General features: G+C 42.9%; 2 protein-coding genes across 5 annotated transcripts; one reads left to right on the top strand and one right to left on the bottom strand.

Moving 5' to 3' along the window:
* The first annotated feature begins 1,084 nt into the window (after positions 1 to 1,084).
* Positions 1,085 to 9,265, top strand: LOC124638861 (F-box/LRR-repeat protein 15). The gene is made up of 4 exons (XM_047175987.1): positions 1,085 to 1,384; positions 1,458 to 1,924; positions 2,175 to 3,230; positions 8,442 to 9,265. Exons 1-3 carry the CDS (start codon positions 1,187 to 1,189, stop codon positions 2,326 to 2,328), a joined length of 819 nt encoding a protein of 272 aa, XP_047031943.1. The 5' UTR covers positions 1,085 to 1,186; the 3' UTR covers positions 2,329 to 3,230; positions 8,442 to 9,265.
* Positions 9,266 to 9,342: 77 nt separating this feature from the next.
* On the bottom strand, positions 9,343 to 24,209 carry LOC124638858 (histone acetyltransferase KAT6B). 4 transcript variants are annotated; one of them, XM_047175982.1, is made up of 11 exons: positions 23,009 to 24,209; positions 21,332 to 21,496; positions 21,062 to 21,225; positions 19,776 to 20,989; positions 18,908 to 19,175; positions 18,425 to 18,822; positions 14,284 to 18,322; positions 13,609 to 13,706; positions 11,913 to 12,091; positions 11,409 to 11,526; positions 9,343 to 10,850 (listed from the first exon to the last, which is right to left on the bottom strand). In XM_047175982.1, exons 1-11 carry the CDS (start codon positions 23,561 to 23,563, stop codon positions 10,573 to 10,575), a joined length of 7,476 nt encoding a protein of 2,491 aa, XP_047031938.1. In that variant the 5' UTR covers positions 23,564 to 24,209; the 3' UTR covers positions 9,343 to 10,572. The 4 variants fall into 4 exon arrangements, with proteins under 4 accessions (XP_047031938.1, XP_047031939.1, XP_047031940.1 ...); XM_047175983.1 differs by having other exon boundaries at positions 11,913 to 12,073; XM_047175984.1 differs by having other exon boundaries at positions 9,343 to 10,841; positions 11,913 to 12,073.
* Between the last annotated feature and the right edge of the window lie 1,056 nt (positions 24,210 to 25,265).

Here is a 25,265-nt window from a genome sequence, read left to right as displayed (position 1 = left end):
TTTCGACCAATCCCGAGAATCGAACCTGAGACCTTGTGCACAGCAGTCGCATTACGCGACAACTAGACCAACGAGGCAGTCAAGACGTTTAAGGTAGAATTGCGTGGGTCGCGGCTGACGCAGCCGCGCGCGGCCTACGACAGTCGTCGGCCGCGCGCGACAATAGTCAACATATGAAAATGTATAGCACCGCTGCCCAGGTCCGCGACAGTCGCGCGCGGCCGACGAATTTCGTAAGCCGCGCGCGGCATTGTCTTGAAATTAGTCGATTTTGTTCGTCCGTTCCCTCTAGTCGAAGTGCTAATTGATATCCTTGAAGAAGAGGAGGATGACGTGCTGCTGTGGCTGTATAATGAAAATAGATTACCAATCGACACTATCTTTAAAAAGTAGAAATGAAGAAGGATACTACCAAATACTGATTCAAAAGCATTTGTATTGTAATGAAAACAAAAGGAAGTTTTGCCGACTAAATAAAAAACAATTCAATTCTGGTTTTACTAAGATCCAATAGATGTTATTAAGCGCTAGACCATGTTGAGATGCGTACGGCCGCGCGCGGCTTACGAAATTCGTCGGCCGCGCGCGACTGTCGCGGACCTCGGCAGCGGCGCCATACATTTTGATATGTTGACTATTGTCGCGCGCGGCCTACGACAGTCGTCGGCCGCGCGCGGCTGCGTCAGCCGCGACCCACGGAATTCTACCTTTACAAATAAACATTAAAGCGAAAGTACGTCAAGTGAGAATTATTTTTTTTTCTACGATAACATGTTTATGACAAATAAATGTTTCTATTCTATTCTATTATATCTTTAGGCAGGATATATTTCTGAAAGATTTGATTTAAAGAAGTTAGCTTGTACTCTTTGGGGCTGAAGACTAGCATGCATTAGAATAGGAAGCGATTAATATGATTGAGAAACTAAACGCTTCGTGTTCGTAATTCCAATGTAAAATCAAAACGTACTTCAGTCCCCTTCAGGAACGTCAATGTCATTAGAAAAATCCTCAAGCGTAAATAGTCCGTTTATTATATCTGCCTCTTTCTTTAATATGACTTAAGAAAGAGAAAATCATAATGTTATGCCAAGTTTGTGTTTGATTGATCGTCAGCTGAAGTCTGTGTTATTGACGAAATTACGACTTCTTTTAAAATCAATTTTCACAAAAAAACAAAACAAACATGAAGAGGAAAACACAATTGTTTGATCTATATTGGGAAGACATATTAGTATCAAAGGTTTTACCAAATTTAAGCCTTAAAGACTGTTTCAATTTTCGTTGTGTTTCAAAAACCTGCTTGCAAATCATAAATATGTACTTTGCTAAACTAAAATCGTTGAAACTGATGAACAAGGGATTTTCGCCGCACACGTTTAATGTAAGTGATCTGTTCGTAGTAATTTAACCCTTATTCTGCTAGAAAGAATGATCAAAACAAATATTTTTTTCAGGTGCTCTCAACTACTTGTACTAGACTGACTGTGTTGAATTTGAGTCGATGCGGATCTATCACAGACAATGATTTAATGCCAATGTTAATGAGGAACCAGAAATTAGTTCACTTAAACTTGAGTCAGTGCAAGAACTTGTCTGCAAAATGTCTCCAGCCAGTCATACTGTACTGTAATAACTTGCTAACATTAAAATTGGCGCGATGTGCGTGGCTGACGACAGGGGCCATGGAGGCGCTCGCTCTACACCAGTGCTCCCTGGAGGACGTAGACCTTTCCTACTGCATTTCAATCTCAGAGAGCTGCATTTTGATATTTGTGAAGAAGTTCCGACATTTGAAAACTTTAAACCTAGAGGGGAACAAGCAGGTTTCGGACAAGTGCCTGTATGCGCTTGCCAAGTACAGCACATCATTGAAGCTTCTAAATCTTAGTGGATGTACAGAAATCTCAGATAAAGGTGTAAAGTTAGTATCAACAAATATTAATTTTTATTTTAATATTATACCATTATATCTTCAAAAGGCTGGAATACCACAGTTTCACTGTCAAGCCCAATAAACAGTGGGCATTTATTTTGTATTTTGTTTGACCTCATTATTGTTTGTAAAAGATGGTAAACTGGCAACCAGCCCCCTCATAGACATTCTGATGTTTAAAACATGAGTACCAGATAAAATGTTTATTTATAACTTATTATTTTTTATATGATTTCAGGGCCCTAGCAAATCACAGTCCGAAACTAGAAGGACTGCTAGTCCGAGGCTGCATGAAAGTGACAGAAAACAGTCTCAAGCTGATGCGGAATAGGGTGCACCTGGACCGCAAGCCAACAGCCCCCGTACCTGTACCCATCTATGTACAGGTGTGACTTATAGCTCCTACTAGTAATATATTATGTAGTACATAAATCTCAATACATAGAATTGGGATTTTGTATTTGCCATAAGCAATATGCATTCTCTATGACAAATATTTAATGGAGTAGTGTAATCTTTTAACTATGGGGACTTTTTCACCTGCAAATTGGTACTTATTTACTTATTTTTTTTACTAATATCTTCATCTATCCCAAAACACTATGAGACCTGATTTGAAAGCCAAATTACTCTAAAAAGTACTCTTAAAAAGAATGTGTTCAAATATTAAATTATTTTTATAGAAAATCTTATATCTGTTTTGTTTTAATTTGTATAGTAGCACAATCATTGGAATAAATGTGATGAGTTTGACTTATTTTAAAAGTATTTTAACCTGTAAGATAAATTCAAAAAAATATATGTGATTTTTTTATAAAGGAGAACCTCCTGGATTTTTCAACTTGCCCCAGGAATATCAAATCAATGACATAATAATTATACAGCATTTTTTATGTAATAAATATTTGAAGATGTAAAGATATGGAATGCCAGCATAAAATATATACTGTGATGATTTTCGATAACTAGTTAATAGAACAGAATGTCTGTAAAAGTTATGAATGTAATATTCAAATGTACATAAAACTTCTGTGGTCTTACTAAAAAAACTTAAACATGTGTCAAGGACTTGTCAGACTTGTCTAAAAAAATGTGGCTACAAAATGGACCTTATTTCAACGTCATAATCTGACATTTTTTAGACCAGTCTTAAACTGATGTTTAAAAGTTTTTGTGGTAAGACAACTGGAGTTTTTCATTTTAAATGTATAACTTTTAGTCATTTGAAAATGTGGTGGTTGTAAATCTTCTCAGAGGAAGATGGACAAAATGATTCTGTGATTATTTAAACTTGTATTAAATTCTTGACCGTTATTTGAAGCTTACTAGTTTGAGATAGGCACCTACGTGTTTTCCGCTTTTATCTCTGTCCTTTTCTACCCCATATCTTGCATCTCTCTCGCACACCGACCAGTTTCACTCCCCACCAGGCAGGAGGCGACGAGTGTTCTCGGCGGCCACAGTTCGTCATTGGCGTCTTGTTTTCCGCCCGAGAAGGTTGGTCTAACCAACCGCTGTAGTATTTCGTTGAAAAATAAACTCAGTGCTCTCGCAGAACACAGGTGAGTTTATAATATTTTATACAATTTGTTAACGGTTTTACCGTTCGATATTCGATTTTGCGAAATCAAGTGTTAATATTTTGTACATCTACCCCTTTTTTTGTCACGAGTTTCTTCCGTGTACTTTTTTTTTTCAGTAATTTGTTTTCAGAATGAGTGACTTATAAAGCAAATACGGATGCGGTAAATAATAAAGCTACCACAGCCCGTGCACGTGACTATGGAAAAGAAAGCAAGCCCGAAGTTCCTAAGGCACCTGTGGCCCTAGTTCAATCCTGCAAGGCGTTCAACTTTTTGACAAAATAGAATGGTGTGAGGTGCGGTCCAACCAGCATCTCCTTAGTTCGGACTGGTCACTACCGCACTTGAAGAGGGCTGGTGGTGTCAAGAAAGCTTTTCGGCCTTGAAAGACTTGGTACGCTCCCCTCGGACTGCCAGTAAGTCTGTTAGCCACCCCCCATGGGGGTCGGCTCATTATCACGGCGTGTGATGGTTTTTGGCCTTGAAAGACTTGGTACGCTCCCCTCGGACTGCCAGTAAGTCTGTTAGCCACCCCCCGTAGGGGTCGGCTCATTATCACGGCGTGTGATGGTTTTCGGCCTTGAAAGACTTGGTACGCTCCGCCTAGGACTGCCAGTAAGTATACTAGCCACCCCCCGCAGGGGTCGGTTCATTATCACGGACCCGCGCAGGGTACCAATCTTGCATTTTGCGAGTCGCAGCATCATTACAAAGCAGGGACCAGTAAGTATACTAGCCACCCCCCGCAGGGGTCGGTTCATTATCACGGACCCGCGCAGGGTACCAATCTTGCATGTTGCGAGTAGCAGCATCATTACAAAGCAGGGACCAGTAAGTATACTAGCCATCCCCCGCAGGGGTCGGCTCATTATCACGGACCCTCGCAGGGTACCAATCATGCATGTTGCGGGTCGTACCATCATTGCAATCTACCCTCGCAGGGTGGCTTTTTGGATCGACTTTCGAAGAGTCGCCATTATAACCTTCCCTCGAAGGGAAATGGTAATCACACTCACGCTGAATGGCGTGTGACGCAAAACTCTAAAAGCTCCCTTGGGATATCACGAGTAAATTACAATAGGAACCATGTCCAACAGAGGAAACAGAAAGCGTCCAGGACCGCAGGCGGACTTTGATGCGTCCAACAAGGCACGTAAGTTATGACTTTCCAGGCGGGTTGCCTAACATTATATCAAGACCAATGGAAAGAAATGGGAGCTCCGCCTTTCTTGTTAAAAATAATAACTGGGTATCGCATACCATTGGCCAAAAGCCACCTTTGATAGATAATGCCAGATTTGACCAGAGAGTCCAAAGAGATGGATGTCGTCATATCCCAAATTATAAAACAAAAAGTTCTATTGATAGCTGCAAATTCTGCCAGCTTTCTTTCCAATATGTTTCTTGTGCCCAAAAGGCGACGGAAAGAACCGTCCAATACTCAATCTCAAGGTTCTCAACAAGTTCATAATTACGGAACCCTTCAGTTTAATAAATGTTTTTCGGGTGCTAGAGTTTCTTCAGAAAGACGAATGGCTGTGCAAGTGGATCTCGCCCAGGCTTACTTCTACCTTCCGGTAGCCGAAGGTCACAGATATGTTCTTCGACTAGTATACAGAAGAAGACTGCTTCAGATTACGTGCCTACCATTTGGCTTAAGCACGGCACCCAAGACCTTCGCCACAGTGACCAATTTGGGTGGCTCAAACTTTGAAAACTCAAGGGTTACTTATAATTGTGTATCTCGATTTTCTGGTGGCTCACCAAGATATATTTGCCTACTTTGGGATCATTTGCACCATGTTTTGGATGGCAAGTGAATAAATCGCAAGCATTATCAACAAGATAATGACAAAACGCACTACGTGACAAACAGCACGACAAACTTAGAAGACCTGCATAGCTTGATAGGACTTTTAAACTTCGCAAGTTTTCGTTGTTCCATACGGCAGACTGCATTACCGGGCTCTCCTCACTTTCCTCAATGCAGTGTTGAACAGCAATCTATACCTACCCTATTCATGGAACCGTGAGCCAAACGGTGAACAAACCATAAAAAGGGTTCTTATAAGTCACGATTGAAGTAATGATCATATTTTATAAAAATAACTACGAAAGTAATATACTGACAACATTAGAAATGATATTTTAGAACGATGTCTGTGGAACTTATGCAATCTTTTCAAACTTAATTGAAATCAAATATATATAATAAATGCCGTAAATTATTTTCTTAATTTTAATGAAATATGTAGTAAATCGTTTACATTTAAAATGAACCTAGAAGTCTTGACTGTCATACATAGAACCCTACTTAATTGAAGACCACAGATACTAAGAATATTTTACATAAAAATGTGACGTTTTTGTCATCGGTCGGGTTATACCCACCATTTTGAAAAAGTGTCATTCTTTGGTTACATTGTGGGCTCACGGCTCGGTGAATGGAGTATAGCAATGTTGAACCTACCAGCAGATACCTTAGCAGATCTAAAGTGGTGGCTGGTCAGCTGCCACCAAACCTTGGATATTCATTCGCCACTTCCCTGTCACCTTATAACCACGGACGCCTCCGATGTAGGATGGGGGCACAACTGAACGGAACTCCCGTAATGGGTTCATGGAACGAGAGAGAAAAAGGCTTTCACTGCGATCTGAAAGAGATGCTTGCAGTATTAACTGGAAAATCACGGCAAGTTGCTAAAGAGATCAACAGCCATTTTTCAATGCAGAAATGGGACTGTGGTGTCATATCTAAGAAATCAAGGTGGCACCCGATCAAGGAGCCTACCGAACTTGACGTACAGAGTATTCAGTTATCTTGAGCTGTATCAAATCTATCACGTCGTGAATCATATACCAGCCCTATTCAACAGTCAGGCAGACCATCTCTCCCGACACAAACCTCCACCGGAGTGGCATCTTGTATCAGCAGTGGACCTATTTGCCTCGAAGCGAGCCCAGGGACACATAGTTGTGTACTACGTGCCCCTAGATCTGAAGGACCCGAAAGCGGGGTTCCACGATGCATTTTTCTCAAGTTTTGACTTACCCGCTAGCATGGGTATTACCGCCACCTTACCTTATACCGTAGGTCCTCAGTCATCTCAATTCAGGAACGGGAGTTAATCTCATAGTAGTTCCTTCGGTGGCACCTGGTATTTTGGCGAGCAGATTTGAAGTCCCGATCATTAGCAGTACCCTACACACTGATGAACCTCGAGCAGAAACCGATAGACACAGCAACGGGGATACCCCCTGCCAAGGTCAAGGAAATGGGGGGGGGGGAGGGACAAGGAGTCTCTCCGACTGAAGTCTTCTTCAATCCACACGCAACACTTATCAATCAGCTTGGAGTCGATGGTTAAATTGGGGCGAAAAGTATGAAATTGGATCCTATGAATCCTTGAATCCCTATTTGGACCTATACTTACCCAATTTTTAGCCGACTTACACATAGTAAATAAACTAGCATACAATACTATTTTATTACACAAGTCAGTTATAGCTACACTATGCAATGCAGAAACCACTCTAGAGCTAGGTTCACACGTTCCAGTCGGACACATTTTAAAATCAATAGCGCTGAGCAAACCTGTTCCCCGGGAAGCCGTCGTATCTGGAATATTGACCAATTGGTAACCTACTTAAGTGCAGTAAACGTAGACGAGAATAATCCATTTGCAACTTCCAGGCACACTGCTGCTCTTTCTTTTGCTAGCTTGTTTCGGAAAGGCGAGTCCATGATCTTTCCTTGCTTGCAATAGACCCAGAACATTTCAAAAACAACAAAGATAATTTAATCTTATGGCCAGTCTTTGGCTCTAAGACCGACAGTTCTAGTCATAGGCAGTCGGGTTGTTGTTTGATGGATAATCAGGAAAATATAAATCTAAGTCCAGTGTATTGGGTCAGAAAGACTAAAGCCTTGTTAGAAGATAGACGGACATCGGCTAATTCCTTAAATTTATTTATATCCGTTAGAGGCCAACCAAAGGCAGGCACCCGAACGATGATGCGGGTGGATTAAGACATTGTTAAAAGAGACAGGAATAACTACAACCCCAGGAAGCTTCCACTCGGCGGTAGCGTCAAAATCTGTGTTGACAATATACCTTTGGACGATATATTAGCAAAGGGTAATTGGCGATCAGGCAATACATTTGCCCATTTTTACAGAAGGGAAAGATACCCACTAAATAGAAGTAGCAAGTTATCTCGATTATTTAATTAATCCAGCTGATTAATGTCTATATTTTTGTTACTACTGTTATTAAGAAGTATCGCAATGTTTTTGTTAATTACTATTAGAAAATGAAATCAATTTTTGCTTTTGTTCTTGCATCTCTCTTTTAATTTTTATTACTCATCCTTCGAGCCCCTTTCCCAACTATGTTGGGGTCGGCTTCCAGTCTAACAGGATGTAGCTGAGTACCAGTACCAGTTAACTTTGATTACATTAGTATTCCAGGACGCAATACACATACTTACATGTGATTACTCGTGTACCTAAGTACCTATTTACATACACAATTTCATTGTGCTTTTGCTCACATTGGCGTCCACTTCCACCAGGCGATAACAAACACGTCTCAAACTAGTAAGCTTCAAATAACGGTCAAGAATTTAATAGCAGCGTTTTACCTGAAATAAAACGCATATTAAATACTTACCTTATTTGAAGCTTACATTTTAATTTCTGCCTGGTGTTTTCGACTCAATGACGAACTGTGGCCGCCGAGAACACTCGTCGCCTCCTGCCTGGTGGGGAGTGAAACTGGTCGGTGTGCGAGAGAGATGCAAGATATGGGGTAGAAAAGGACAGAGATAAAAGCGGAAAACACGTAGGTGCCTATCTCAAACTAGTAAGCTTCAAATAAGGTAAGTATTTAATATGCGTTTTATTTCAGGTAAAACGCTGCTATTGTGTGCAATATAAGCTTTGAGTATTAAAATTTTGTACTCAAAGTTTGTGGGTGATGTTTGATAGGCTTATCTAGTAGTTTATTGTTGTGTAGAATGTTTGCCCATGCAAAACAAGTTATGTGTTAGAAAATTATATAAACATAAATTTAATTTAGGTAATAATGCGGATTAGTCATGGAACATCAGTGTTCATTATTTATATTTATAATAACTAATATTTGTTATTACGATACGTTGTTACGACTGCAAATACTGCTGCTGCTGCTTCGATCCAAAATGATTTCATGTAAGTGCATATGTGGTGCCGCTGCGGCACGTGCAATCGGCAGGTCGCATCCAAAACGTATTCTGTCAAATGCTATATCTGTGATTCTTCCAAATTCAGATGATTTTCATATAAAGATATTTTCATGTAAGTACATAGAGCATGTCGACCATGCTAAAATCTACCTAGAAGAATGGCTTGTACTTTTATATTTTATAGTCGCCATACAACACGCAGTTTCGTCCCTGAAACTATTCATTCAGAATTTCAAATTCAAATGGACCACGTTTTACCAAAATTATGATGAACTCAAAATGTAAAGATATTATTATTTTATAGTTGATAAGTAAATGACAAATTTTAATGTTATTAGATATTACAAATTGAATTCTAGTGGAGTATTTATTCTCTAATTTGAAAAAACTTTGTTGCCATACTGAAAATAATAAATAATTGTATATAATATATACAATTTTTCTTGTATTTATAAATATATTTGATTGTTGAATGTGTATGTTGAAAACTTATATCCTAATAAACTGGACAACCAATAAATTTTGTATAATTTAACCATGTAAACAATACATCTTTGTGAACATAAAAACTTGGTATGTAAAAATAAAACTACAAAATTTTCACAAAATTATATTTTGTGTGATAACACCTGCTACATGTTTCTTACTGTTATTGTATTTACAATATTTTATATACTACACATTAGTAACAAATAACATTCATAACCTTAGAGGAGCAGATCTTACAAATAAGTCGGGGCGGGCGACGCGTCCGAGCGACCGACCGACCGACCGACCGACCGACGCCCGCCCGCACCTACCTACACGTGCGACACGACCGAACTAAACGCGACAACTAAAAATACTTAAATCGTAATTATAGTAACCGTAAGTGTTAATAACATTTGGCAATAAATTACTGGGATAACACGAACATAATCCTTAAGCGAAGCGTTAAAAGAAAATTATCATCGCAATTATAAAAACATTAAAACTAACTGTGTAAAAAGAATATAAAATATAAAAAACCTCCGTCCATTAGGCCTGTTTACGTAAGTAACCACGGAAGTCGTCACGGGGCCGAGGCCTGCACTCTCTCTTCTATCTAGTCAGTGCACTATCACAATGATCAAATTAAAAACCGTATCTTACAAATACACTAAGTTTATCAGCTCTATATGTATACAGCCTTGATACAATCCAAAGCGATTACATTTACAATATGTTACACGGAAGTCAAGCAGACAGACGGGACGTGAGAGGCACTTAGAACAGATTCAGACAAACTAGGATCCTATGGTAAAATTATAATTACACAACGGCGACTGTACAAGCGACTCGCGGTCGCGACATACAAATACATCAAAACATAAACATCATATACATATAAAATACGAGAGTTCCAAACGAATCTTAACATCTCAAGTACAATCTGCGATCAGTAAAACATTGCACTTAGTTCAGCATAACCAAAGACTTAACATTACATTGTTTCTTTGGAAATCGAGAATATATTAATTTACGAATCGAGCTCGCGCCTCGGACTGTCCAATCGTCAGATATCACAGTTCTCTCAGAGGGCTCAATACTTCATCATCACGTTACAAAACAAAGCGGATTACTATCAGAGTACATACATTTATTGCACTAGAATTATGCTACATTTCCGTGACGTATTTATTTTTATTATTATAAACAGATTTAAATACTTTATCTGCAATTTTGTACTTTTATTCAGCTCACCGGATACTGGGCTTCAAACAAAACGTGACTTACATACATATGATACAAAACTATAATAATAAGATGTGTTAGCGCGAAGGCTGGGCACTAGCAGCGGTGCGGTCGCTACCGGCGCATGGTGGAGTTGAGCGTCTGCATGGCGAGCGGCGGCGGCGGGTTGATGTAGCCGTAGTACACGTTGGACTGCTGCGCCCGCGGGTCGGCGCCGTACTGCACGGCGGGCTGCACGTTCATCATCTGCAGGTTGTTGAACTGCTGCTGCGGCGGCACGCGGTAGCCGTTGAGCCCGTACTGGCTGATGATGTGCGTGTTCAGGTTGGGCGACATGCGCGAGCCCGGTGCCATCTGCATGTGCTGCATCGGGCTCAAGTTGCCTGCAACGCCAGTTGTACAAACCAAACCATTATTATAAATGTAAAAGCAACTCTATAACTTAAAAACATAAAAAATCTTAGTAGGAAAAAAAATTAAGAAATGTCATAAGGATCCCACAAAGATTACATTATATTATATTGAAGATGAAATCTAGTTAGGAGATCCTCATGTTACTGTTGCATGTTCTTAGAAGACGGAAGCTACAGAGCGTACCGACTGTGGAACCATGCCATAACCTAAGCATATCTTTTCAGTCCTTTTCTTGTTTATAAAACAGATGAGAATTATGCAAAATATGAGAATTAAAAACTCCTGAATACCATGTTTTTGTATGTATTGTGTAGTAAGTTTACTTCTTAACTTCTACGATGTGGATGAAGCTTAATCTCCCGCGGTATTACCCGCGTCACGGGGAAACATATTTACTAACTAAAATTAAATACAGCCTTTTATATAGCGTACCTCACCAACAGTGAACAAATTTTCTGATCTGTTCACTAGTTTCGGAGCCGTTACAAATAAAAAATGTTTCCTCCTTATTATACTAGTATAGATGTGATACTAACTTGAGGTATTCCTGGTGTTGCGCGGCGAGTCGAGCTGGTTGTGGGGCGGGTAGTACTTGGCGGCGGCGTGGTAGTGCCCGCTCGGCGCCGCCGGCGGAGTGCTCGACTGCTGACCATACTGTGAGAAACAGATACTTTTAGTCATCTGGCCTAGCCCTTTCACAACTATTTTGAGGTTATAGAGGTAGCCTGATATAGCTGAGTGTTTTACATGGAGCAACTGTATACCTGACCTCCTTAACACAGTTATTTAGTTACAATTTCAATACTTATATCAAACTTTTTGGAATTGTATATGTGTGGCCCAATTATGTATTTGAATAGAATAAAAACTTGTTTTTATAGAAAGTTTTTCTTACAAAAACAGTGCTTACTGACAACTTATCTCTTTTTTTATGCCTGACACTGTATGTGTTTTTATAACATTTTGATTATTGCATAGTAACTAATAACAAAATTCGGAGGGGCAGTTTGACATGAGCTGAACCATGCTCGTCACATTACCTGATGCGGCGGATGATGCTGTGGCGCCTCAGCCATCTGCTGCAGCTTAGCAAGCGAGCAGCTCGGCGGCCAGCCAGCCTGGTACTGCTGCTGCTGCTGGAAGCTCAGGTAGCCGCCCTGGTAGCCGCCCGACCCGCCCTGCATCACCGCGCCGCCCGCCGCTGCGTCCAAAAAACTCGCTACATTTATCATAGCAAGAGTTTTACGTTTTAATATAGGGAAGTAAAACATAATAAAACAAGTCATAAATCAAATTATTAGAAAATGGAGGGTTAAAGGAGAAAACAAAATGAAAAAGAAAGTGTTTAAAATATTAATTCTAAAAGTAAATGGGCAAAAAGAGTAACAACGTTTTCATAATCCCTGAACCCCAAATTGGAAGTGGTTTTAAATATCTGTGTAAGTAAACAGGAACAAAAAGCTACTTAGGCTCCTGTTCACTGACAACATAAACGTCAGGTTTTTATAAAATAATCGTTTGCAAAGAATTTTCACGGTCCATTTTCAAACTACGTTCTTTAAAGAAAAACGGACGTTATAGTTCGGCCATTCAGAGAATGCGTTCCTGACACGTCGCGATTGAACTGACGACGTAACTTTGCAATGGCGTTGCAGTTACGATAAAAATATTTTTGCTGGTTGTTTACCGTTTTAACAATTGAGGAGCATTAAAACAACATTATTATATCAATAATCAATGAATGTTATAATTTTGTGCCAAACTGAGTGTCAAATAACTTGGTAAACAATATTTTTCTAAATCTATACTGCGCTATTACAAGGTTATGTCAGCGGTTTATATTTTGTAGTGCTGTGCTAAAAATAACAGGCAAGTATCGTAATCTGTTCTTATACAGTTATAATATAAAATAATACGTTTTGATTTTCTTTTTAAGAATTGGAAAATAATGGACTATAAGACTTAATTATAACTTTTATGAAATATAAAAATAAAACTATGACCAAACCGCATTTTTATACTTAGATTAAAAATGGTAACCCCAAATGGCGTTATGGGCCGCCATTTTGTGACGCTAAAACAGTCGTCCGTTGTCGTTTCGTGCGCATAGACCACGTTTTTCAAGTGTTTTCGATCTGTTTTTATTTGATTACCCGGCTTTTGTTAGACCGAGATATCAGGATTGATTCTGTTATTGATAATAATATAATTATACATGTAGGCGAAGATGATGATGAAGACACCACCTCCTCAAGCAAATCGGAGTCTGATTAATATTCTGTTCGCACATTCAATTCAATGTACTTGTAACAAAGAATAAATAAAACAATTTTATTATATGAATATTACCTTTTTTTGGTTTCCACTTAAATAACTAAAATATAAAACAAATGATTCCGCCAATTTAAAACGAAAATAATCTTAAAATAATGCGGCGGTTCATTTTGAAGGAACGGTAACGAACTCAGTGTTATGTTGTGCCCATCACTAGTCGTGACTAACTGATAGGTGTCAGGAACGCATTCTCTGAACGGCCGAAGTATAATGTTGTCGAAGAACATAGGCCAGCTATACACGGATCGCTCGAAGCAGTCAGGGGCGACAGCTTTAAGCTATCGACCGCACATCGACCTGCAGAGTTCTATGGACGCACATACACGAACCGCTCGAGCAGTTACAACTGATTCGGGCGGTCCGTGTATTGCCAGCATTAGATTTAAGATGCAATATACTAACAATGCGGCTGGATGGGCGGCGTGGCGCGGTGGCGCGGCGGCGGCGCGGGCGGCGTGTGCGCGCCCCGCGCCGCCTTGCCCTCCGCGCCGGCGCTGCCTCTGTGCAACACAAACATACATTATAGTTCGGCCATTCAGAGAATGCGTTCCTGACACGTCGCGATTGAACTGACGACGTAACTTTGCAATGGCGTTGCAGTTACGATAAAAATATTTTTGCTGGTTGTTTACCGTTTTAACAATTGAGGAGCATTAAAACAACATTATTATATCAATAATCAATGAATGTTATTACGTCGTCAGTTCAATCGCGACGTGTCAGGAACGCATTCTCTGAATGGCCGAACTTTAGTAACAGTTACACTTGCTTCTTATTACACAATTATAAGGACGGCACAAGACAATAATACGTATTAAGAACGAATATACATTTTCTATTCACATAGAAAAAAAAAATCCTCAGATAGATGTTAACTGATATTTGCGAAATCTGCTCTATAAAGTTGCACAAACAGCTTTTGCAAAAGGAGTCAGTATGTAACAGCCTATCTACCAGAAGAGTTTGATATAACGAAAATATTATATTTAAAATTGGTTAAGATAATATTGCAATGATTAAGTTAGAGATTGGACATGTATTTTTTACTATGTGAAAATGTATTGTCAGTTCACTTACCTATTCCTATTATTAATCTTCTGCTGCTTAGGCGGCTGATTAGGCTGGCTCATGATGGACGGGATGTGTATAGAGGAGTACTGCGGACTGGGCGCGGGGTGCATGTGCATCATGGAGCACGGAGACGCCAGGTCCGACCCGATGCTGGTGGGCGACTCCAGTCCCAGCTGGCTCACGTCCAGCTCGCAGGCGGGGTACTGCACCGAGTGCACGGAGTTGCTCGTCGAGTCCGGAGTGTACACCCCCATCGACTGCAGAGCGGGGCTCACGGCCTCGCATAACTCCTCCTTATTAGTATCCTTAGGGGCCTCCTCCTTCTTCTGTTGCCGAGACTTCTTCTCAATCTCCTTCTCCTGGCCGCAAGGACCGTTCTGATTGAACGGCGTCTTGCAACTAGGAGAAGTCAACACCTGTGAACTCTGTTGCCGGTACTCGGCGCAGCTGGTCGCCACCTCTTGCTGCTTGTTCACCTGTCTCTGCATCATCTGCTTCATCTGCTCCGCCGTGTTCTGCGACTGAGACTTCTTCGGCTCGCACTGCGTCTGACAAGCTGTCGTTGTTTTTGACTGTTTTGAGGGCTTGCAGTCATTCTTCTGTGAACATTCCGCCTTAGAGGTCGGCGTCTTAGTCTCCTTAAAGTGCGGCAACTGAGTCGTTGCGTATAAACTACTGCTCAAGGCGTTGTAAGCTATATTATGGAAGTCCTTCTGGTCATATTTCGGTAGCAATTTTTGCGGCGACTTTTGTACTTGATCTAAGTGAGGCAGGTTGAACCCTTGATGCTTATCTAAATAGTTTTTATCACTAACTATATTCTTCATATCTAAAAATCTATTATGTTCCCAAGTGCCCTGTATCCGCGTGGGATCCCAGGGCGGCCACTGGTACTGTCCGTGCGTCGTGTGGTAGTTGGGAATTTGGTTCATAGCGTAGTCCGCCTTAGGCACTAGTTCATTATCATACTTGAATTTGGGCAGCATTTTGTTTAGTTCATTCTGATCGGCTTTCAGGTTCAGCTGAGCCGTACAACTCTTGTCATGTTTCACAGACTGGTTCTTTGAGTCACATTTAGAAGTGTTTGACTTCTCTTTCTTAAAAAAATCTTGCTTTTTCGGTGCTTCGTTAGTCTTAGTGTCCACTTTACTCGTGACCGGCACGGAGTTTATCACGTTTATAGGGACTGACGTCTCTGGTTTCCTAGAGTTTGGGTTTTGGTCGGGAAAAAACATCTTAGGTTCGGGCGTACTTCTCGGCGTGTCATTCTTGGTTTTCTTGTCAGTTTTCTCTAGCTTGCTATGAGCAGAGTTAACTCGAACGTCGCGAAGTTTACTCTTTTCTCTCGGTTTTAAATTAGGATCATTTTTGCAGTCTTGTGAATTAGTTTGGACTATGCTCATTGATCCAGTCAAAGAGTTTTGAAGAGCGCTGTTGCCGAAACTAGCTTCTAAATCTGTTCTATCTAATCCCATACTTACGGCCGCGTTAGCGCTCTGACATCGAGGTAAAAAATTGATGTCAGTCACATTGGGCACTTTTGGTATAACTGGGTTAATTACTGGGGAAGATATAGGATGCGGCACTTCCAATTTGGTAGTACTTTTACTTATAACAGGCGCAGAGTCGAGAGTGTTGTTTATAACGCGGTTCTGTTCACTAGGTTTGACAAGAATTTTATCAGTTTGAACCGCCTGTGACTCTTTGCTAACATTCGCTCGGTGATTCAGGTACGAATGCTGAGCTGTGTTAATCTGCTGAATCGTCATAGAATTACTCACTGGATTTTGAAAGTTTTGCATTGATGTCTGTTCTATGACGTTTCTAGCTGTAATTATAATTTCATCCTTTCTAGTGTTAAGTAGGTCGTTGCGAAACGGCATCTCGCTTTCCCTGCTCACAATAGGATTAGGTAATTTATTTCTACTATCAATTTCAGTAAAACTATCTATTTTGACGGGGTCCGGCTTCTTCATACTAGATATATCTCTTTGAGTATTATCTAAATTTTGAATAATATCTATTTTATTTGGTGACAATTTCTTATCAGCATTTTTAGCTTCGTCTGTGTTCTGATGCTGTATTACGGTCTCCTTTCTAACCTCGCATTGTTTCTGGTCACCCATTGCCTCAATGTTCATACTATCTGGTGATCTTCTAGGTTTAGGCGATTCGTTAATCACCGAGGCGTCCATCTTCTTTGGTGATAGGTCAGCGTGCGGAGTGTTTGTGTTGTCGGCCTCGCCTTCCACAACGATGGTCTCAATTTGATGCACTTTCGGTACAATGAGGTCGACTGATGACTTTTTGGTATTCACTTCATCCTGTACACTAGCACTGGGATCTAGTACAATGTGTGCGTTCTCTGTCGACACTACAGGTATCACTTTAGATGGACTATCTTTCTCCTCGACCTCCTTTGGTTTGTTCTCATTGTTCTGTTGTACAGGAGCCACTGAGTTAGGTTTAGGTGACGGTAGTGGACAGCTCTGACTATTGTTATCGTCAGATTCAGATATTATGATAGTTTCCTTATCTTCCAGTGCTGGTTTTGCAGGAGACTTCATTTCACCATTTCTAGGTTCAGCTAATTTATTTTCCTCAGTCTGATCATCCTTCGTTACTGTTTCTTCCTCAGGTTTGGCTTGGGACTCTTCAGTTTTACTGTCAGTGGGAGCATCATCAGGTTTATCACTAGCCTCTTTAATAACTTGGTCTTTCTCGGCGATGGATTTCGGCGAATCCATGTGTATACTGTCAAGTTCCATGTCACTAGTATGATGGTCCGTGCTGTTCTCTTCAATATGTCGAGGAGACGCCGGCTTGCTGCTGACGACCTTCCTCTCCTCGCCTTCCTCAACGTCCATCTCGTCATCAGCTTCGCCTGATGAATCTTCGGAACTCGCGTCAGAGTTCTTGCTTTTCTCCTGAGTTTTATCCTCAAGTTTGTCCTTAGGAGATCTATTATTTTCGTCAACAGGCGCAGTGCTGCTAGGCTCCATTGAGTCGTCAGTTTTATAGTCATTGGCTTGTTCCTTAGAATCGTCAAGTTTAGCTTTCTTGGATGCCGGCGATGAGGTCCTCGCAGTCTTATTAACCTTTTGTCGCTTCCTGCCGCGCCCTCTCCACGTCATTTTTCTTTTGGTCTTAGGTTTGACAGAGATAGCTGTTGGGGTGATGGCTTCCATATCTATACTCTCTTGACTCTCCTGACTGTCAGAGGCATAAGCTGGTTCCTTGACACTCTGTCTCCTATTCCTGGATGTCGGCTCTTCAGTGACGTCATTCTGTATTACTCTGGATGATCTTCTTGCTACGCTTTTACTTCTCTGTCTACGAGGGGTTTCTTCCTCTTTATTCTTCTCTTCTTCCAGGTTATTTTCGGAAATCTTTCTGCTTACATCTCGTCTTCTCTTCCGCGTACCGTCCGCGAGAGTGGGAGTGGTCTGGTACGTAGTTTCGCTGTACTTGAGCGGTCTCGTCCGTCTCCTGCCGGATGACGTGACTTCGACAGGAGGCTCGGGAGTCTCGCTGTCCGCGTTGGCTTTGACTGCGGGTTCGTCTTTGGGCGCGGGAGTTTCACACTCGGTGGCGGTGTCCTCGCTCTCAGTCTTGCACTCGGCGTCATCGTTCTCAGTCTCCTGGTCGCCGGAAGCTTCCTCTGGCGATCTGAACGGATTTACAGTGGGCGCTAGTAGAGGAGTCCACCTCAGACACTCAGGATCGATCTCCAGCCGAGGTTTGCTCTTTACTTTGTTCATATGGTTATCAACTTTATTCCAGTCTATGCAAAGTCCTAATTTGGTCGTCTCATCGTTGGGAATGTGTCGAATGAAACCGAGCAACTGAAACGTTACCGCGATGTCGTTCATATGCATCCCCGTCGTGTGAGCGATGTCTTCGAATGTAAATGGTTTATCTTTGTGGTCATACAGATATTCAAGGATTACAGACTTCCAATATGCATGGTATGACACTCTGCCAAGATCTGACAAAGGTTTTTCCGGTGTGCCAGGTTGTCCTTCTTCTTTCGATAGTAAATAACCTGAGAAGAAAGAAGAGTACGTTAAAACATATTTTGGGAAAATCAGCCACAAGAAAATGACAATGAATCCTTTAAGTATGTAATAAAGATTCCACCACTCACTAAAATGGATGAGAAACCTCCCGTAGCCTTGCCTCTGGTACTGCGGCATCGTCATAATACAGGAAACATTATATTTCTGCTGACAATGTTTTTCTTTGGAGAAGTAGCCGACTAGATGACATCCTTTGCTGTCATTTTTCGTCAGCACATAGAATAGGAAAGGCTCAACGTCGTAGTACAGTGTTTTATGATCGAGGAACAGTTTGGCAAGCAAGCAGAGGTTCTGACAGTAGATCTTGTTGGCGTTGCCGTCCACTTCGAAGACGGATATATCGCCGCAGCGATAGATCTCCGTCGCGGGTGGATGTCGCCACAGACACTTGTCCAGGTGACGGAACAGCACCGCCCGACTCTTCGCGTATTTCAGACAAAATTCACACAGGAACAGTTTAGGAAGCCTGGAACAGAGAGAATATCTTGATAAGTTATAAACAAAGTCACTGACTATTGTCATATGAATCTACTAATATTGTATAAAATGACCTGGCATATTCCTGTGGGAAGGGGCTAGAGTACCAGGTGGCGATCTCCCACTGGCCAAACTCTATGGCGGACGGACAGCGCGGCGGCGCGGCCGCGGCGGCCGGCGCGTCAGCCCCCGGGGGCGCAGCGCCCGCCCCCGCCGGCACCAGCGCAGCGCCCGCCCCCGCCGGCACCAGCGCCGCGCCGCCCTCCGCGCCCGCCGCCGACAGCGCCGCGTTGAACAGCTCCGCGTCGCCCTCCGTCACGCCGGCCGGCAATCGCTTGCCCTCTGCAAAACCAACCTGACATTGCTACTACCGTCCAAATATCAACTTTACTGCACACGCGCTCGAATTCCACAAAAATCACAAGATAAATGAATTACAACATCTTCCTTGATTTCTGTGGAAGTCGTAAATTAATGATCAAGAAGAAAAGTTAAATGAAATAATGAAATGTTAGAAAATACCTGGTAAATGGGTTACAAAATCATTAATGACAGTAAAATGACTTCAGATGATAACACCATAACCTAAATAAAAATGACAGTAAACAGTAGAGATTAGGGAGTACGGCAAGTAATGCATAAGGAAGCAACATATCCCGAGTACCCGCGCTGGGTGAGCGGCCGCGCGAGTGCTCGCGACTGCCGCCTGCAGAGGCGCGAGCGAAAGTGCATGTGTGGATACTGCCGAAACCCGAGTAACAAATGTGTTGTCACCGGCGCTCGGGGTCCGAACGAGAAGCTAACAGCAGAGCGCGGCTCACTCACCCGACCCGAACAGAGCTTCGCGAGAGAAACGAGGACGCAGCGCCGGCCAGCCATCAGAGCGAGCGAGACGGTCAGATCCACCAGACACTTTCACCGCACCTCACGAACCGACCTTACCCGTCTGATCGGTGGCCGGCCTGCCGCCCGCCTGCCGGCCCGCCAGCGCGACGCCGCGGTACAGTTTGTCGGCGTCGGCCGCGCCCGCGCGGGGCTTGTGCGCCGCCGCCGTCCTAACCAGCTGCGACGCCGACAGCGCCGGCGGGCCGCCCGCCCGCCCGGGCCCGGGCCCGGGCCGCAGCGACGCCTGGTAGCGCCGGAACGTGCTGCGCGTCTCCTTCAGCACCGTGCGCGCCTCCGAGCCCGCGCGGGACGCCGACCGCGCCGCCCGCGGCCGCGACGCCGAGCGCGACGCCGACCGCACCGAGTAGAACTCCGACAGCCCGTCGAACAGCGTCGTCAGCAGCCGCTCCCCGCACCGGCTGCGCCGCCGCGCTATGTGATGTCTCTCGGGCTCTGGCCGCGGCGGATCGGGCTCTAGTCTTTTCTGAATAGGTTCCACTTCGAGCCTTCGCGATTTGGTGTCGCACTCGGTTCTTCTCGGTTTAGAATCGGCTTCCAGTCTTTTAATTTTTTGCGGTTCGACATCGGGCCTCTTCTGCTTTCTCGGTTCGAATTCTAGCCGTCTATGCTCGTGAGCTCCAATTTCCAGTCTTTTCAATTTCTGAGCTTCTATTTCGAGATGCTTATGATTCACGGGCTCGACTTCCAATTGTTTTTGTTTTTGCGCTTCGGCGGCGAAACCCCAAACACCACCAGGGCCGGAGTCGGCAGCTAAACGTTCGAACACAGTGGACACATAGGCGGGCGCGGGCGGCTCCTCGCTGTCGCTGGAAGAGGCGGGCTCGGCGGCCGAGTCCGAGGCAGACGCGGCCGAATCGGGGTCGGGAGGTGACGCCAGCCCCGCGGCCGACGAGCGGTCCGAGGAGGCGCCGGGCGAGGCGGTGCGGGGCGAGGCGCGGGGCGAGGCGCGGGGCGAGGCGCGGGGCGAGGCGGGGCGTCGCTCGAGGCGCAGCTCGAGGCGCTGCACGCGCGTCACGCGCACCCCGCCCCACCCCTCCCACGAGCCGGACGATGAGCGGCGCCGGCGCCGCTTCACTAGATTGAACGCGGAAAATCTGAAAAACTTTTGTTTCTCTCTCGACATTCTCTGTTCGGGCGGGGGGCGCGTGGGCCGCGGCGGGGCGTTACCGTCGGACGGCTCGTCCTCCGACTCCGGCTGCCGCGCCGGCGTCCGCGGCTTGCGGCCGCGCGGCGTCCCCGCTGCCGACGATCTGGGGAGCAGAGGCGCACAGTGAGTAGAGCAGGCGTGACGCTAACACGGCAGGCCGGGGCGCGGTACTGACCTCTTGGAGGCGGGCGCGCGCTGGCAGTGGGCGCAGCGCCAGGGCGGCGCCGCGCAGCGCGGGTGCGCGGCGCGGGCGCAGGCCGAGCAGCGCCCCGCCCAGCCCGCGCCGCGCGCCCCGCACACCGAGCACCACGCGCACGCGCTGCACGACCACCGCACCGACTGCATCACAATACAACATACATTATACATAATAATTATGGCAACAATAGCATTTATCCTGAATCAGGTTCTACTGATCAGATGAATTTTTAAAAATGCTTGTCACCTTAACAACAGGTAATGTGATCTGATCGAGTAGGTTGAGGCACGTGGGATGAGCGTAGGACTTGCACTGCTGGCAGCAGATGAGGGACTCCACAGCCCCCACCCTATTCCTAGCATCAGTTCCAAGGCACTCGCTGCACACAGGCACTCCACCTGGACTTGATTTCTGAAACAAATTTTGAAAATTTCATTGCTATTTTCTGCCTACTAAACCAATTTTGTGTGAAGTAATAAGTATATTTTAAGCTTATTTTTTCATCAAATTATTAAATTAAACCAAACTTTAGACAAAAGTACACATCTGCTCTAACTGCAATAATTGCACAAGGGTGATCCCTGTTTTCCTATAAATAGAACTCACAAAGGTCAAGGCAGTGTTCTGTTTTGATCTGCTCTTACAGACCTACTATTGTTTTACTTAGGACCTCATACATTCGTAGAAAAAATGAGAAAAACTGAAAACTAGGTCAAGGTGTTCAAGTATGCATTATGGAATGACACATTGTGTGAGTATCTGAGATTTATTTGTAAAAAACTAAACAGATTTGTAATTTTTCATTCAGTCTAGTAACTGTGAGTCATCAGAACACATTTTAACCACTTCATCTTCACAATATGACTAACATTTTGGTAAAGGCGAAAATGTTGATTTTCTTCACTATAGAAAAAAAAGATCAATGATCAATATTTAATTTAACGTAAGAATCAGTTATACAAATTATTTAGTAATTAAAGAGAATTTTAATAAATAATTTGATTTAAATTTAAGTCAGTCAAAAATCCTGGAATTTATCTGATAAATTATGATATTGTCATAAAACAATTGATATGTTTTAATTAAAGAAACATACAATATAAGACAAATAATGAATTTATAAGGCACATCAATTAAATGCTGAATGCTAAGCTCTATAATATGCTTTGTATTGTAAAGATGGAACCTTTTTTGCCCCAAATGAGCAACACTGGCCTTGAACAGTAATAGCTGGGTCGATAGCCTTATTATTGAACCAAACTGTTTGTCAGAATTCCTCATAACTTTATTGCCTTACATTTTTTATATTCTATTCTTATTACTAATTTTTTAACATGATCTGGTGAACAAAGAACAACTTTATTCTTAATATTTTTTTCTTAATTATTCATTGTATGAGTGTTATGTTGCTGCAGATCAAAATATGATATTATCTGAACAGTGAAGAGTTTGTGAAACAAGCTAATCATGCAATTACATGACAATAAAATTAATTATAGCTAGCAGTCTTAACACAGTAGTCATTAAAGTTTCACAATATAATTATCTGTCTTTTCATTTAGTTACTTCAATTATAGAAACTACTGATCTTTCATCTAGGAAATTAGATGTTTTTCATATAAAGTTATTCAATGATTTCAAGCATTTCATAATGTAACTTTAAAAAAACAATGTTAATATAGAATGTCAAAAAATTGCACAATTCAACAATTACAATAATTTACAACACATAAATAGTACAAACATGAATTCTATTAGAATAGAAAATAAAGTATATACTGTGTAGTAGCTGATTATCATGTTATTGTTTGTACAATGTTTACAAACACATCAAATTCATTATGTAAAAGTTTTTCAGTCAATGTATGTTGTACCTGACAAGTAAACAAACTATGACAAAGTGTTATGTTCATTAGCACTGACCTTTTCAGGGGAGTCCTGTGAGCTCTTAGACCGCTGCTTAGAACTGCGGTCTGATGAGGTGGTGAGCGGCCTCTCCGTCGCCTTGTAGGCCCCCGCCTGGATGGACAGCAGGCCCCGCGCCACCGCGCGCTTCACGGCGGCCCTCAACACTGCGCGCACATCTACCTCTTTTTCCACAGTGACTTGGTACGCTTGGTGCAAATGTCTTTCAATAGTCTTTAACGTAGAACCACCGCGCTCACCTAACTCGCGCACTGCCTTCGCGACGGCCCTAGAGAGGTCCACATCCTGCGAGATCCGCAAAACCTTGTTCTGCAACCCCCCAGGATCCTTGTAAGAGCTCTGGCCCTTGTTGTACACCTTGAGCACGGCTCCCTCGCGCACGGCCAGCTCCAGCCGCTCCGCTACAACATCTTCGTGGTAGTTATGATGCTGTCTGATCGCGTGACAGATGCGCTCCACACTGGGCCTCTGTTTCTGCGAGCGTATCTTGTGTATCGCCTCCAGAAACCATCGCTTCCACACTTCATTGCCGACGTCGTCCGGCTCACACATTTTTGTCAATGATTTTTACGTACTGCCGCCTGAGTAACGGTACGGTATTGCACTTATGTCAACACCCATCGCATTTTGGCGCCTCGAGCGAAATTCCATTTTATGAAATGGAACCTCGCCGTATGCGGCCGGTAAATTCGGCCGCGGTGCGAGACGCCGGTTTACAGCATGTCACCGAAGCTCTCGCAACCCGATGACACATCGGGCCCCGCGAGCGGGTTTTGGCGGAGCGGGCATCCGACGGCCGCCATCTTGTGGCGATCTAAATTTTACGTAGCGAACAAAACACGCGACGTAAATATTAACGGCCGTTTCAACTATTGAACTAAATTTATTAACAATATCCGTTGAAATAAATCGTTCCACTGTCACAATAACTGTCTATAATTTAAGAGTTTTTTTTTTACAAATCTGATATACGGCAGTCCTTCTTTCCGGTTTTTTTTCACAATGCGCCTTCACCAAACAAACACCACTGTTATTTAAAGTGTACTTATTTAAATCTTAATCATAATAATGAGATTCGTGTCTCGAAAACACTATCATAACATAGAATTATTAGAAAATTGAGTTGAAAACATTCACAAAACACCAACAAAAGGCTCTTCAAAATGGCTATCAATTAGATTGCCTTGTTAAAAAAATATTTTTGATATCCTGTCGGTCACAAATGTATTGCCATTTTAATTAGAATTACATCATAATTTTGAACTATATAATTCATCATGCTCATTGTCTATGGTAGTAAAATTCGATTTAAATAAGCCTCTTGGGCCAAGTTAACTTTATACGACGGAGGAGCATTTTTACACAGGTTTGTATGCACTGGGGGCTTGATATAAGGGATTTTGGTCTGGTGGTCCCTATATGTACAAATAATATGTATGTATTACGAAAGGAAAGTTTTGTACTTTCCTTGCATTTTTATCAGTTGTTATAACAAGTTACGGTGGGACTAAACAACTTGAATGTGTAAACATATTATATTATCCAGAAGCGGTTCCAAACTAGCAGAATATTGACATGGTTTTGTAAGCGCGTGTTTGTTCGTATTATGCGCATTTGCCAAACTTAATTTCGAGCCGTGCATGCGTGTATCGCATCGAGCGTATTCATGCGTAAAATTGCATGCGGCAATCTGAAAAGACGCGTTTAAAACTTTTTATGGGGCTTGTGGGGGCCATGTATTAATTTCCCGGCTTAGGGTTGATTTATATTAGGCCGGGCCGTGCCGTGCCGTGTCCGGGCTTTTACGAAATTCTAAAGACGAGCGTCGTTTGTGGCCCGGACGGGCCACGGATCATGCACGGTTTAATATAAACCGCTTCATACAAAATGTATGTAACGTTTCACATACGTGCCCCGTACGAGGCACGTACACGGCACGCCCCGGACACGGCCCGGCCTAATATAAATCATCCCTTATACTTCCATGATTTCCCGTGTTTATTGTTGTACATCCAATCGCTGGAACGCAATTTTATTTTTTAAAGTGGTAACATTGATACAAAACAAACTCGCGCCCAGTCAGCGGGTATTTCGTAAAATATATTTTGTTGGTACCTACTTTACATTCAACAATTTACTGTTTTTGTGTTTAGGACCCATAACTTTCGGATTAAGGTTCAAATTTTTGTAAACTGTTAGTGAAAGCACGTGGGGCCTAGGCTAACCGTGGTATGGAATCACATATTTGCACTGA

This window comes from Helicoverpa zea, chromosome 18, assembly GCF_022581195.2.
Source record: "Helicoverpa zea isolate HzStark_Cry1AcR chromosome 18, ilHelZeax1.1, whole genome shotgun sequence".
NCBI lineage: Eukaryota > Metazoa > Arthropoda > Insecta > Lepidoptera > Noctuidae > Helicoverpa > Helicoverpa zea.
Note: the sequence above shows the minus strand (reverse complement) of the source record. Positions and strands in the feature narration are given on the sequence as shown.